Source organism: Vombatus ursinus, unplaced genomic scaffold, assembly GCF_900497805.2.
Source record: "Vombatus ursinus unplaced genomic scaffold, bare-nosed wombat genome assembly UNPS02014810.1, whole genome shotgun sequence".
Taxonomy (NCBI): Eukaryota; Metazoa; Chordata; class Mammalia; order Diprotodontia; family Vombatidae; genus Vombatus; species Vombatus ursinus.
Window position 1 is genome coordinate 5,218,056 of NW_020954588.1, and position 12,828 is coordinate 5,230,883.

Here is a 12,828-nt window from a genome sequence, read left to right on the forward strand (position 1 = left end):
CTGAGGCCCGAGAGTTGACTTGCTCAAGGTCAAGGTAAGCAGCAAAGGCTGAGAGGTGAACATAGGTCAGCAGATTCCAAATTCAACAGTCTTTGCACTATAACACACTGTCTCCTCTGTGTAACAAGAGAAGAGGAGCAAGTGATGGAGAAGCTGGGAGGGTACAGAATCAAAAGGATGGTTTAGTTTTGGTGAGAAATAGCCTCCACCTCTGAGAAAGGAAGGACTAAGAAGAAGGAAACAGAACAGAAGGAATAGTGGCTTGGGAGGTGGAAAACCTGGGTTCAAATCCTACCGGTCACTTCCTACTATTGTGACTTTGGGTAAATCACTTAACTTTTCAAGGCCTCACCTATAAAATGAGGAGGGTGAACCAGAGAGCCAGCAAGGTAAACCAGTAGGCCTTTAAGACAGCTCCCAGATCTAGAACTACCTTGCTAAGAAGAAAATACCCCTGACGACAGCAAGCCCTTGTAGAGTGTTGGATAGGTGAATCTGTAAATTACCCATTCTCCTCTGAAAGATGTCTAGGGATGGAAATTTCATCACCTCCCTTGACAATCCTGTCCTATGTTTTGATCATTCTCCTCAAAGAGTTCTTTATGTCTAACTACAACAAAACATTTATTAAGTACCTGCGTGTTGGTAATACAAAGATAAAAATCAAATAGTACCTGCCTTCGAGGAGATGACATTCCTGCGGTGGAGGGAAGGAGCGAGCCACATTTACACAAGTAAATAAATACAAAGTACATGAGAAGCAAATGCAGTGTAATATCAGGAGTCTGAAATTTGCAATAGGAACTTCTCCCATTATATCTGAAATCAATTTCCTTTTCTTCAGACTGACACTGATAACAGATCATCATCATTTCTACATGGCTACAAATAACCAACTAAACTCTTGTCCTTCTTCTCGTCAGACTAAACACACACCAATCCTTTTCGTGCTTTTCTCACAGACCCTGTTTTTTGCCCGGTGAGTCTCTGTTGCTGTTTCTATTATCCACACATTCATGTTAAAGTAGGATAGAGCAAAGTCTAATAAAAACCTTCCTGATGCAGAGTATAACTGAAAGATTCTTTGCCAGTCCTTTACATGTTACTTTTTTGAGTATACACCAAGATTATGAAGGATTCTCCTTGGGTTCTACTCCTTTGCAGTTTCAACATCACTGGCCATAGAATAATCCCGTGAAAGTACCCACTTGGCTAGTGAAACAAATTGGGATCCCTGCCTATAACTCTTCACACGGGGAGAAAGGAAAGAAGTACTTCATTGGGGAACAAATCCATATCCTTAGATATATCATTTTTCTTCCTCTATTATTTTCCGCCTGGTAACAAAGTTTCTAAAAATGAAGTGTGCATCAGATTATGTTTCTCTATTAAGATCATCATTACTGTAAGAAGCAACTCAAATACAATTTTAACCAAGCCTTTCCTTTGTTTTGCTTGTTGATAAAATTTGTTGAAATCATATTTATTTTTCCCTCTTGGCTTTAACTTCCACATTAATGTTAGTTAACAAAAACTATAAAAACAATTACAAAGGCAGTTCCCCAACTCCCCAAAAATAAAAAAAAACAAAGAATATGGATTTAAATACCTGAATCATAATATCATAAAAAATTTTGGAGTTTAGATAAAAGAAAAATGAGAAAATAAACTTTCATAAATCACAGCAACAAAACAATGGGGGAACTTCTGAAAGTTGTTTTTAAAAAAAAGTTAAGGAACTTACTCAAGTCCCTGGAACATATTGTGTTCAGAAGGGGAATAAAAAAGGGAAATGATATTACTGCAAACTCTGCTCCTAATGAGGATTCAAGTATTTCCCTGGGCCAGTGGCCATATGCTACTTGACTCCTTCAATTTCAAGTCTATAGGATAAAAGTCTTCTACTGAATTGTTAGGTGCTTCAGGGGAAGGGGATGGAGAGGGCAGAAAAAGTGAAAATAAAGAGAAAAACCGAAATATGACTAAGCCTATAAACCAATTGTCCTAATTCAATGTTTATTCTTATGCTGGGAAGTGATTTTGGATTTTCTTTTTTCTAAGTCAAGAATTATGTAATGAGCACGGTAAGGCTGAATCCAGTTAGGGCATATCCATTACCGTCCTCTTATTTGTATTGTCATTTCATACACCCAGTTTCAACTGGTCACATGTACTGGCAGCAGACCAGCTATTTCTAACTGATCACATACCTTGCATCCACTGTGAGTTCGAGTTTTCATCAGTGGGGTCGTGGTACACAGCTCAATGGCTTCTGGCTCATGGAAGATGACTGTGGGGAGAGGTTCTTTCCTCAGCGTTAGGACATTCAATTTAGTCTTCAACATGGTCTGAAAGTGCTGAAAAGCATGAAAATAAACCCCAGCAGTGGTTAATTCTTTAGATTCCACAAATGCCAGTCAAACCTAGTAGTTAAAATTTCCATACTACTAGCTCTGTTCTAATTTGTTGATCAAAGAGCTTCTTGGCCAAATGTAGATGAAACAACAATCCATGTGACACTTAAAAAAAAAAACCCAGTCTTATGAGTGCCAATGTCAGCCCCAAAACTTCAACTCAACTACCACACATGGTGCCACTGGTAGGATGCTGTCAATGTTGGCCACCTAACAGAATAACATTTCCCACTGAAATCCTGGAGGCCACGCAGAGACTATATGTCTGATTAGAGCAAATAATAGGGAAATCAGAGTGGAGAAAGAAACTGGAATTGCATCGGGTGAGGGAGTCTTTGTTTCTGTGGATGGGGCCAGGTGAAATCCATGTCATTATAGAGAGAATCTAGGAAAGTAGCATGAAAGAGCATTGGATAGAAATGCAGATCTGAGCTCAGCTCCCAACACTACTCATCCATGGCATAAGGTAAAGCATGTCATCTCTCTTAGAGCCTGTAACCCCATTTATAAAATGAGACCCAGAGAGGATATCACACTGACCTCATGATTTCATTAGTATGAGGAACTCCCAGAGAAGAAAACTCCTCTAACAAAGCAGCTCAGCACCTTCTCTATAATTTAACCTTTGGAGAGTTGCCTGGGGTGCTAAGAAGTAAAGAAACATGTCCACACCAATATATATTAGAGGCAAGATCTGAACTCACATCTTCCTGACTCTAAAGCCAGCTGATAAATATGCCATGCTTCCCAATCATAATGGAAATTCATTAAACCCTCTATCACAGGCATATTTCATTTGTGAATGAGAATACAGTGACTTCTAACCTAGGTAATTCAAATTGATGCTATTTTCAATCTTACTCATTTCAGTGTTTCTGAAGCCATGAGGTGGGCCACCCACCACAGTTGGCCAAACACACTGGTATTTCTGGAATCCATTGCTGTCTGCAATCCTGTGGAGACAGATGGTGAGGGAAGGATACAGACAAATGGATGTTCACTCAGACATATGCAGACATGTTCATAAGTACTTTTGCCTAAAAGATATCCTGCTCAAAGTGAATATGAGGGCAGAGGTCTAAGAGCTCCTTTTTGAAGGATGAAAGCTGTTGTCAACCATAGATGGTATGCCCAGAATGAGACAAAGCAAACTTTCAGTCCTTGGTTAATAAGCTACTGATATCTATTGTTTGATGTATATGGTGAGAAGGATGAGGAAGAAAAATAGGGTTATAGTTCACCATACTGTTTGGAACAGAGAGTAGATGATCATTACAAGAAAACATTTGCTATCCATCTCCTGACCAAAAAGAAAGGAAGGAAGGAAAGAAGCATTCATTAAACACCTACTATGTGCCAGGTACTGTTCTAAGTGCTTTACAAAAAAATTCCCATTTGATTCTCAAAACAATCCAGGGAGGTAGATAGTATTATTATCTCCATTTTACAGCTGAAGAAATTTAAATAGACAAATGTTAAGTGACTTAACCAGGGGTTAGGTTAACAACCTATGTCTATAAATCTGGATTTGAACTTGGGTCTTCTTGATCTCAGGTCCAGGGCCCTAAACTTTACCATCTAGTTGCCTATGTATACACATATATGTACATGCATATATCTATCATTTTTGACATTTTAATTTTAATTTAGTTTTAACTATTATGTATTTTATTCTTTGGGGAGGGGGACTCCAACTCAAGACTGACTTCAATTCAACTCAATAAATATTTATTGTATCTACCATGTGCCAGGCACTGTATTAAGTACTCGAGATATAAGAAAGAGGCAAAAAACAGTCCCTACCCTCAAGGAGCTTACAGTCTAATGGAGGAGATAACAGGCAAACAGATATATACAAAGAGAGCTACAAATAGGATAAATATGAAATAACTAACCAAGGGAAGGCAAGGAATTAAGAGGGGTTTCGGAGAGCCTCATATTGAAGGTGGGATTTTAGCTGGGACTTAAAGGAAGCCAAGGAGGTCAGTAATCAGAATAAAGGAGAGAGAGAGCATTCCAGGAATGGGGGACAGCCAGAAAAAATGTGGGGAGCAAAGAGATGGAGGGACTTGTTTGAGGAACAGCCAGGAGGCCAATGTCATGGATTGAATCAGAGACATTAATTTGATCTGATAACCTTTTTTGATAAATAGAAATACTCTCAGAAGCACTAAGCTTTTTGGATACTTACATCAGTGTGAACCATTTTATTCAGAGGTTCTATTTCGAGCATCAAATTGATCAGGTGCATTTCCACTGAGGCCAAGGAGAATTCTGATTGGTGGGGAGGCACATCTTAGTATTTAGATAGAAAGGAGGTATCTGCCAAGGGTGTGATCTCCAGAAGGAGATTATGGGTGGGTATGGGGGAATGGCAAAGCATCCTGGGTGGTGGTTCAGGAAAAATAATGGGCAACATGAGGCTGTGCTGAGGTATGAAGAGGGATGGGACGTGGTATCAGAAGAGACAAGAGGCAATCAATAGGACACCGCCTTGGTCTCTCTTGCAGTTTGACCCATGGACACATGTCATTGAAAACTAACTCAGGGCAGCATTTGCATAGGTGGCTGCTACTTCAAGCACTAGAAGCTGACCCAGTATTGGGTGAGGATGAGAGTTAACCAAGATTCCAAGTGGGCACTGGAATTTAGGGTTATTTTTAGCTCTCTAATTTATTCCTAATTGACAATTCATTAAGTCGGCAAGATGACCCCATCAAGAAGCACTAGTTTGGAAGGCAACAGAATCGGGATTTGAGTTCAAGTACTATCAACTTTCTGTGTATCATCAGGTATCACATTTCACTTCTATTTCTCTCAATTTCTCCACTTGTAAAATGGGCAAAATAATTCCTATATCTTCAACACTGATACCTCCCAAGAACACTATGTTGGTGTACGAATATGTAATTAGGGTCATTTTATTTTTCCTTTCTGTTCCATATTATTTTCGCTAATTGTAGATGTATGAAGGAAGGGGGTGGGGAATACATGCCTATCTTGTGACAGATAATAGATACAATCCAAAAAATGAATCTACAAATGGCAGTTCTGTAGACTGTGCATTAAGATTTTCTGTATCTAGGAGAGGGTCCTATATTCCTTTGTCTATAAAGATTAGTCTGCAATGTGTTACAAGGGAGGATATTTGCTATTTTTGGGGGGGATGGGGGGAGGTGAATTATCCAGTAGAATGAATGAATACTGATAGTGATGTCAAACAAAAAAAGGAAGAAAGGAGAAAAAAGGCATCAATGAATCATCTTAAAAACACAGAAGCCAGCAGAAGGAAGCCAAAAAGAAAGGCACAGACAAGCAAGGGAGTATTGGTATACAAGTGTTAAATGCAGTATATGCTTAAAATAAAAGTCAGTCAGCAATAAGCATTTATTAAGTGTCTACTATGTGTAAAGGAGGCAGCTAGGTGGCTCAGTGGATACAGCACTGGGCCTGGAGTCAGGAACACTTGAGTTCAAATCCGACTTCAGAATCTTACTAGCTGTGTGACCCTGGGCAAGTCACTTAAGCCTGTTCGCCTCAGTTTCCCCATCTGTAAAATGAGCTGGAGAAGGAAATGATAAACCTAGCATCTTTGCCAAGAGAACTCCAAATGGGGTCAGGGAGAGTCGGACAATGTATCTGCCTCTGAGTCAGGAAGACCTGAGTTCAAGGCCCACTTCAAGCCCTACCTCTGACACATGCTGGTTCTGTGACCCTGGGTAAGTCTTCTTCCCTCTAAGCACCCACTCAAGATCCATTTTCCCAGCAGTTATTTCTTCCATGTTGTATGGCCTGAGGGCATGCACAGTTCTTGGTGCCTAGGTTGTAAAACAGTTGTTTATGTGCATCGGTAATAGGAAATACCTCAGCTGGAGTTCCTATGCCAATGAAATAAGAGCCTTGGACAAACTCTCAAAAGAATCCCATTTGAAATCACCATTTGATAGTAAATAGTAGTAAACCCATTGCTGCCCCCTTGTCCCCTTGTCAAAGTACTGCATAATGATCTGTGTCTCTTTCAATCACAGGCTCAGAGGATTTTAGCATTTATACCAAGCATCACTTGGATCTGGAAAGAATCTTATAGGCCATTGGGTCTAACCCCCTCATTTTATAGATGAGGAAACTGAGGCAAAGAGAGGTTATGTGATATGCTCAGTGCCATAACTCTTAAAGTATGGGGCGAGGGGGGATTTTGCTTGACCTCAGGTCCAGAACTCTAGCCACAATGCCCTGCTTCCTCAGAAGATGACTTCATAGGAGTACAGATTTAGAGGTGAAAGGGCACTTAGAGTTCCCCTAGCCCAACCTTGTCATTTTACAGATGGGGACACTGAGGCCCAGGGAGGTTAATTGACCTGCTCATGGTCACACAGGTAGCAAGTGAATTTGAATCCAGGCATTCTGACTCCAGAGCCAGGGCTCTCTCCACTCTATCATCCTGCCCCCTAACAACAACATAAGGTAACAGAAAAAATGCTCGTCTTAGAATTAGAACACTTTGGGTTCAAGTCCTATCTCTGACACTTTCTCTCTGCTGACCATGGACAACGTATTTCGCCTTTCTAAGCCTCAGTTTCTGCATTCTGTAAAATGGGCATACTTATAGTTATACTATCTACCGCACTGGATTGTTCTGAGGAAGGTATATTTGCTAACCTGAATGCACTACATAAATTAAGCAATTATTGGATGGTAAGGGCCTATATAACCTTCTGAAATGGCAACCAAACAGTCTAGATTCTGAGTTTCACAGGAAGCCCAACTGGTATCCATGATGCCACTCTAGCTAAGCCCAAACTGGCTACAGTTTGAGACTCCTTACTTCACGCATATCGAATAAAAATAAATGATAGATGGATGGATGGATGGATGGATGGATGGATGGATGGATGGATGGATGGATGGATAGATAGAAAAATGAATGAATAAATGGATGAATGGATAGATAGGTAAATAAAGTTTAAAGCAAAAAATAAAAATAAATCATAATAGGTCTGCAAATATAAGTGATATCAGCATCAGGTTGGCCCAGGGGGAAATTTGAAAAATAGAGACTGTATTTGGGACCAGAATTAATGCTGCCAGATGAAAGATGCACCAAGGACCATAAAGAAAATGCTTTGTTCTGTTTTCCAGCAGGAAAAAGGAAAGTTATCAGGGAAAAGAGAGGCCCTGCCCCCGCTGACATCAGACAAAGCCCTGCTTTCTGCACTGGTGGCTTATTTGGTATCCCAAAATAGAGCCTCCAAATCAGACCCCATTGATGCTTATAGCATAATCCCTCACCCCATGGAAATGTACAGTGGGCTCTGCTTGTTTTCTTTCAAACATTCCTCTCTGCCAGTTAAGCAAAGGGGGATTTACATATTTTACCAATGCAAACTAGGAATACATTGACCATTGTATTGATTTTGCATGAACACTTAGAAAACTGGAGAGACCAACCCCTTCTCCCAACCTCTGGCACCTCCCACCAAAAAAAAAAAAAAAAGTACTGGATGCTGAATAGAGAACAGAGGAATTGGTCCTGATTCCAACCTTGTCTGACTTTGCACATCTTCTAACCTATCTGACCTCAGTTCGCTCATCTGTAAAATGGGAATAGTAATACTAACACTTCCTATATCGAAGGGAAATTACGAAGAAAAAGCTTTGTAAACCATAAAGCTCTATTATCTTTTTGCAGGGAAAACCAGCACTCATTTTAGAGCAATGCAAAGAGGACTGGATTTATAGCTTAAAGATCAGACTCACAGAATTTTAGAACTGGAAGGGACCTCAATCTTTACCCAGACAATGCCCTACTCCACTCTTTTTCTTCCTGGACCTTCAGTGAGGAATCTCTATGAACCAATGTAGTTCAGCAAATGCTTGGTAACTTACAGTCTTTAAGAGTTCCTTAGGCCCCTGAGATGCTAAGTGACTTCTCCAGGGTCACACCATCAGTAAGTATCTAACCCCAAACAACTGATTCTCTCCCTATTACGCAACAGCACCTTGGTAATTAATCTATATCAGAATAAAATTCCCACTGCAATATATCCGAAAAGGGGCCAATCAATCAGTAAACTAAATAAACATTTATTAAGAGCCTATTCTGGTCAAGAAGTTATGCTAGGTGCAGGAGATACAAAGACAAAAATGTAACAGTCCCTGATCTCATGGAGCTTACATTCCTGGGGAGGGAGGGAAAAATAATATGTATGCATGTATTTTGTATGCATGTCCAATTCTTCGTAACCCCATTTTAAGATTTTCTCAGCAAAGATACTGGAGTGGTTTGTCATTTCCTTATCCAGCTCTTTTTACAGAAGAGGAAACTGAGGCAAATAGGGTTAAGTGACTTGCCCAGGGTCACACACCTAGTATCTGAGGCCAGATTTGAACTCATGAAGATGAGTCTTCCTGATTCCAAACCCAGTGCTCTATCCATTGTACCACCTAGCTTACACATCTATACAAAATAAAAAAGAAGTCATTTTAAGGGATAGGGAGGCAATAGCAAATAAGAGGCAGCCAGGAAACGGCTTAGTAGTCTAAGAAATGGAGATGAGGAAAGAGTGCATTCCAGGCATGGGGACCTGAGCAAAGGCAAAGAAATGAGAGACAGAATGTTATGTGTGAGGAAAAGCAAGATGACCATTTAGGCTGGTTTGTAGAGTACATGAAGGGAAGGATGCATAATAATTCTGGAAAGGTGGGTCAGAGCAGGGTTGTGATGGGTTTTCAGTGCCAATAGAAATTGTAATGGATCCTAGAGGCAATAGGGAACCAGTGGAGTTTTCTGAGCAGGAGAGGGACTTGAGCAGACTTTGTTTTAGGAATACCATTTCGGCAGCTGTGTAAAAGATTGATAAAGGAAGGGAAAGGCTTGAGGCAAGGAACCCAAATAGAAGCCTATTGCAACAGTCCAGGTCAGAAATGAGAAGGGTCCCTGCTAGGATGGTGGCAGTATGAGTGTGGAGTGGGTAGAACAAATGTGAGAGATGGTGTGACCGTAGAGTGGACAAGAGTTGGCAATTGACTGATTCCTTGATATAAGAATCAGTGAGGAATTGAAGGCCACCAGTGATAGGGAACCCACTCTATCTTTTCCATAAGAATGGCATAAGACTATTAAAATCCCACAAGTTATATCCACAACATTCCCCAGATCTCCAGTCTAATAACCACATCAAATGAAGGAAATGAAGTTAGTCTGGCATCATCTGGTCTTGAAAAAGTCATCCTGATTCCCCAAGATTATTATCTCCCATTCTTTCTTTTTTTACATTTAAGACCATGATGGAACCATGCAAAGAAAATGGACTTTGGCGTCAAATGACCTGAATTCAAATCCCAACTTTGTTGCTTATTACATGGGTGACCTTGAGCAAGTGAAATAACCTCTCTGGGCCTCATTATTCTCACCCATGAAATGAGAGGCTTGGATCATCTGACATCTAAGGCCCTTTCCAATTCTAAATCTATGATCTACGAATGCCAGCTTCACCCTTATATGACCTTGGGAAAGTCACTTAATTTCTTTCAGCCACAGCTTCCACATTTCTAAAATGAAGACTGGACCAGATTACCCCTTTGGGCCCTTCTATTTCCAAATTTATGATCCTATGAAGGTAGCTGAAATATTCCATAAATTCAAAATAACAAATATCCCCATCCAAAAGTTAACTGAAAGCTAAGATGGGTTATAGTGATAAGTTTTAACTTGCAAATCACTGGTCTCTGAAACGCTCCAAACACTCTAAATGCCAACAATGAAGGACTGTTCGGGATGAATGGGTACTCCACTTTTCCATGCAATCTATGATGATCTGGGATTCCAGTATGACAGACTCGCATATGGCTGACCCAGCATTTGTCCCCTTATTGAAATGATCACATTTTCCTCAATTTTTACAAAGGGAGCAATTTAACTTCAGCGAGCTTCCTTTCTGATGCTCATTAGTTGTCTGAAGAGAGTTTATGGAAAGCTCTATTTTTAATTAAGAAACAGCTATTATTGAACTAACTGAGAAGTCATTTTCACACACCCCCTTCTTTATTCCTCCAGCTCTGATTATGGAATTTCTGTTTTTGAACTTCACAGGTTCTCACAGCAGATTCTGTAGGAGAGGCACAGAAATAATGCTGCGCCCAAAATTGGTGCAGAAAGCCCTTGGTACTTGTGAAAACACCTCACTATGAAAAGATTTCCATCAGTTAGGGAGCTGTGCTCTGAGCACACTTGAACGGTCATTGAAATACCAAGTTCAGGTTGTTCACAGGGGCAAAATATTAGAGAGGGATTTTTCACTCCAGTAAACTCCAGGGGTTAAATAAAAATTGTGTTGGCTCAATGGAAAGCTTTGAATGTTGAATCAGAGCATTGCTATTGACATCCTAACTAACTTTGGGAGAATGACTGAATCTCTCATCTTCAGTTTTCTTATCTATAAAATAATGGGGTTGGACTAGCTGACCCGACAGTCCTATTCAGCTCTAAATCTCATGGTTCCATCATCCAGTTGAGAGAATATATCAATACATCAAAGATTCGTAATTCCATGACTATAGAAACTCCATATAGCTATGTGGGTCATCATTGATCAATTGCTTATAACCTTAGAGAGCTGGCTGAAGGTCAGAGATGTTCAGTGACTCGCCCATGGTCACACAGCTATCATGTGGCTGAGGCCAAATCTGAATCCAGGTCTTCCTAAATGCTAGTCGAGCATTTTATCTCCTACCCCAGCATGTCTCTGGGGAAAAATTATTTAAAAATTTAATTAGGATTGGAAACAAATAGGTTTTTGTGTTGATTTCAATTAAAAGTTTTCTCTTTCCACTTTCAACTGGCTAAAAGTGCAAATGTTAGTTAAATAGTTTGGGATCATTCGGATAAATAATATGTGGTGAATTGCTTCCTGATGCTTCCTTCAATCTCACGCAATAAGCATTTATTAAGCACCTACTGTATACAGATTATGGTTTTGGAGGAGTTATAAACCTTATATATAAGACAATCCCCTGTCCTCATGGAGCTTATGGTCCAGTAGGGGAATACAACACATAAACTAATAACCACAATGCACAATAACCAGACAAACATCTGAGAGAGGTTCAAACACAGAGCCATGTTGGGTAAAGACAGGTCATTTAAGAGGGATGAAAAGTTTCTAGGAACAGAAACTTGGACCCGGCTCTTCCTTCTCTGTTTGCATTTTAACGCTGGAGGGAACCTCAGAGTTCACTTAGATCAGCTTCTCTCCCAAATTTACTTGATTTGAGTTCAAGTTCAATGGAACTTCTTTGTCAATTCTGCCATTTCTGAATGCCCCAAATGCCCTTCTCGATTCCTAGCTAGAGTTGAAAAGCAAGTAACCTCTGAATCTTGGTGGTTTTTTTCTGTCTTTTTTTTTTTAAATATACAGCCATCCTGTCCCATGCCATGTCCCTAAACAGCATGATGGACAAAACAACAATTTGGAAGAAAGGGCAGTACTTGGTGTCACAGGAACCATGTTATTTATACAGTATGGTAAGTGAGTCACCGGCAAAATGACAACAGACTTCACATAAGTTAAGGTGGTTATTGCTAAATGATATTAGCTGGGGGCAGTGTAATGGGAGGTATGCTTATAAACAATTCCAGCTATTCAACAAGCATTTATTCAACATTTACTCTGTGTTGAGCACTGTCCCAGGTGCTAAGCATACAAGGATCAAAAAAAAAAAAACTTCAAGGATCCTTCAAGGAGTTTATAATCTATTAGTTGGAGAGCAATATATAACACAGAGAAGTAAATGCAATGTATCATACAAACTTCTCTCTTTGACTTTCTATAATACAAAGTAATACAATACAGGGCAGTGTCAAGTGCTTATCACAAGAATGATTAGGAGAGCCCTCCTATAAAAGGTAAGCCTGGAGCTGAGCTCTGAAGAAAGCTGAGATGCCAAGAAGCAAAAATTCAATGCTAATTTCTAAATTTAAAGTATGTAATTTCTAAAATAACCTCAAACTGGCCTTTTTTAAAAAAGGTATTGCAATAAATAAATAAATAGGTATTGCTATGCAGACGCCTAATCCCCTAAATTTATGGTGCAAATCTGCTTTCAAGTGCACCAATAATTGAGATCTCTAAAACTGGACCCCAGAATGTGTAGCGGAATGCTGCTTTGAAAACATGGCTAAAAGTCAGGGCCTGGCAGGAAGTAGCCATGAGTGTCTACCTTCTTCCAAAGTCATAAATGAGGACAAACTAGCAGAGAAACTTTAAAAAACAAATAAGCTTTTACAGTCAAGCAAAGCATAAGGATCAGTTATGCTTGCATGGGGGAATTAGCTTTCCAGTGTATGATAGCTGGGCATGTAGGTGGCACCGGAGATAGAGTGCCAGGCCTGGAGTCAGGAAGACTCATCTTCCTA

The 12,828-nt window shown here is 39.9% G+C and overlaps 1 protein-coding gene across 2 annotated transcripts in view; it reads right to left on the bottom strand.

Moving 5' to 3' along the window:
- Positions 1–12,828, bottom strand: part of PID1 (phosphotyrosine interaction domain containing 1) — a 274,275-nt gene that overhangs the window by 160,648 nt on the left and 100,799 nt on the right. The window contains exons 1-2 of one of the 2 annotated variants that reach the window (XM_027875682.1): positions 6,104–6,124; positions 2,211–2,357 (exon numbers count right to left, since the gene is read on the bottom strand). In XM_027875682.1, coding sequence (XP_027731483.1) covers positions 2,211–2,345 — 135 coding nt within the window. In that variant the 5' untranslated portion in view covers positions 2,346–2,357; positions 6,104–6,124. Of the gene's footprint in view, positions 1–2,210; positions 2,358–6,103; positions 6,125–12,828 lie in introns of those variants that run through there. The other variant, XM_027875683.1, reaches the window with a different exon arrangement.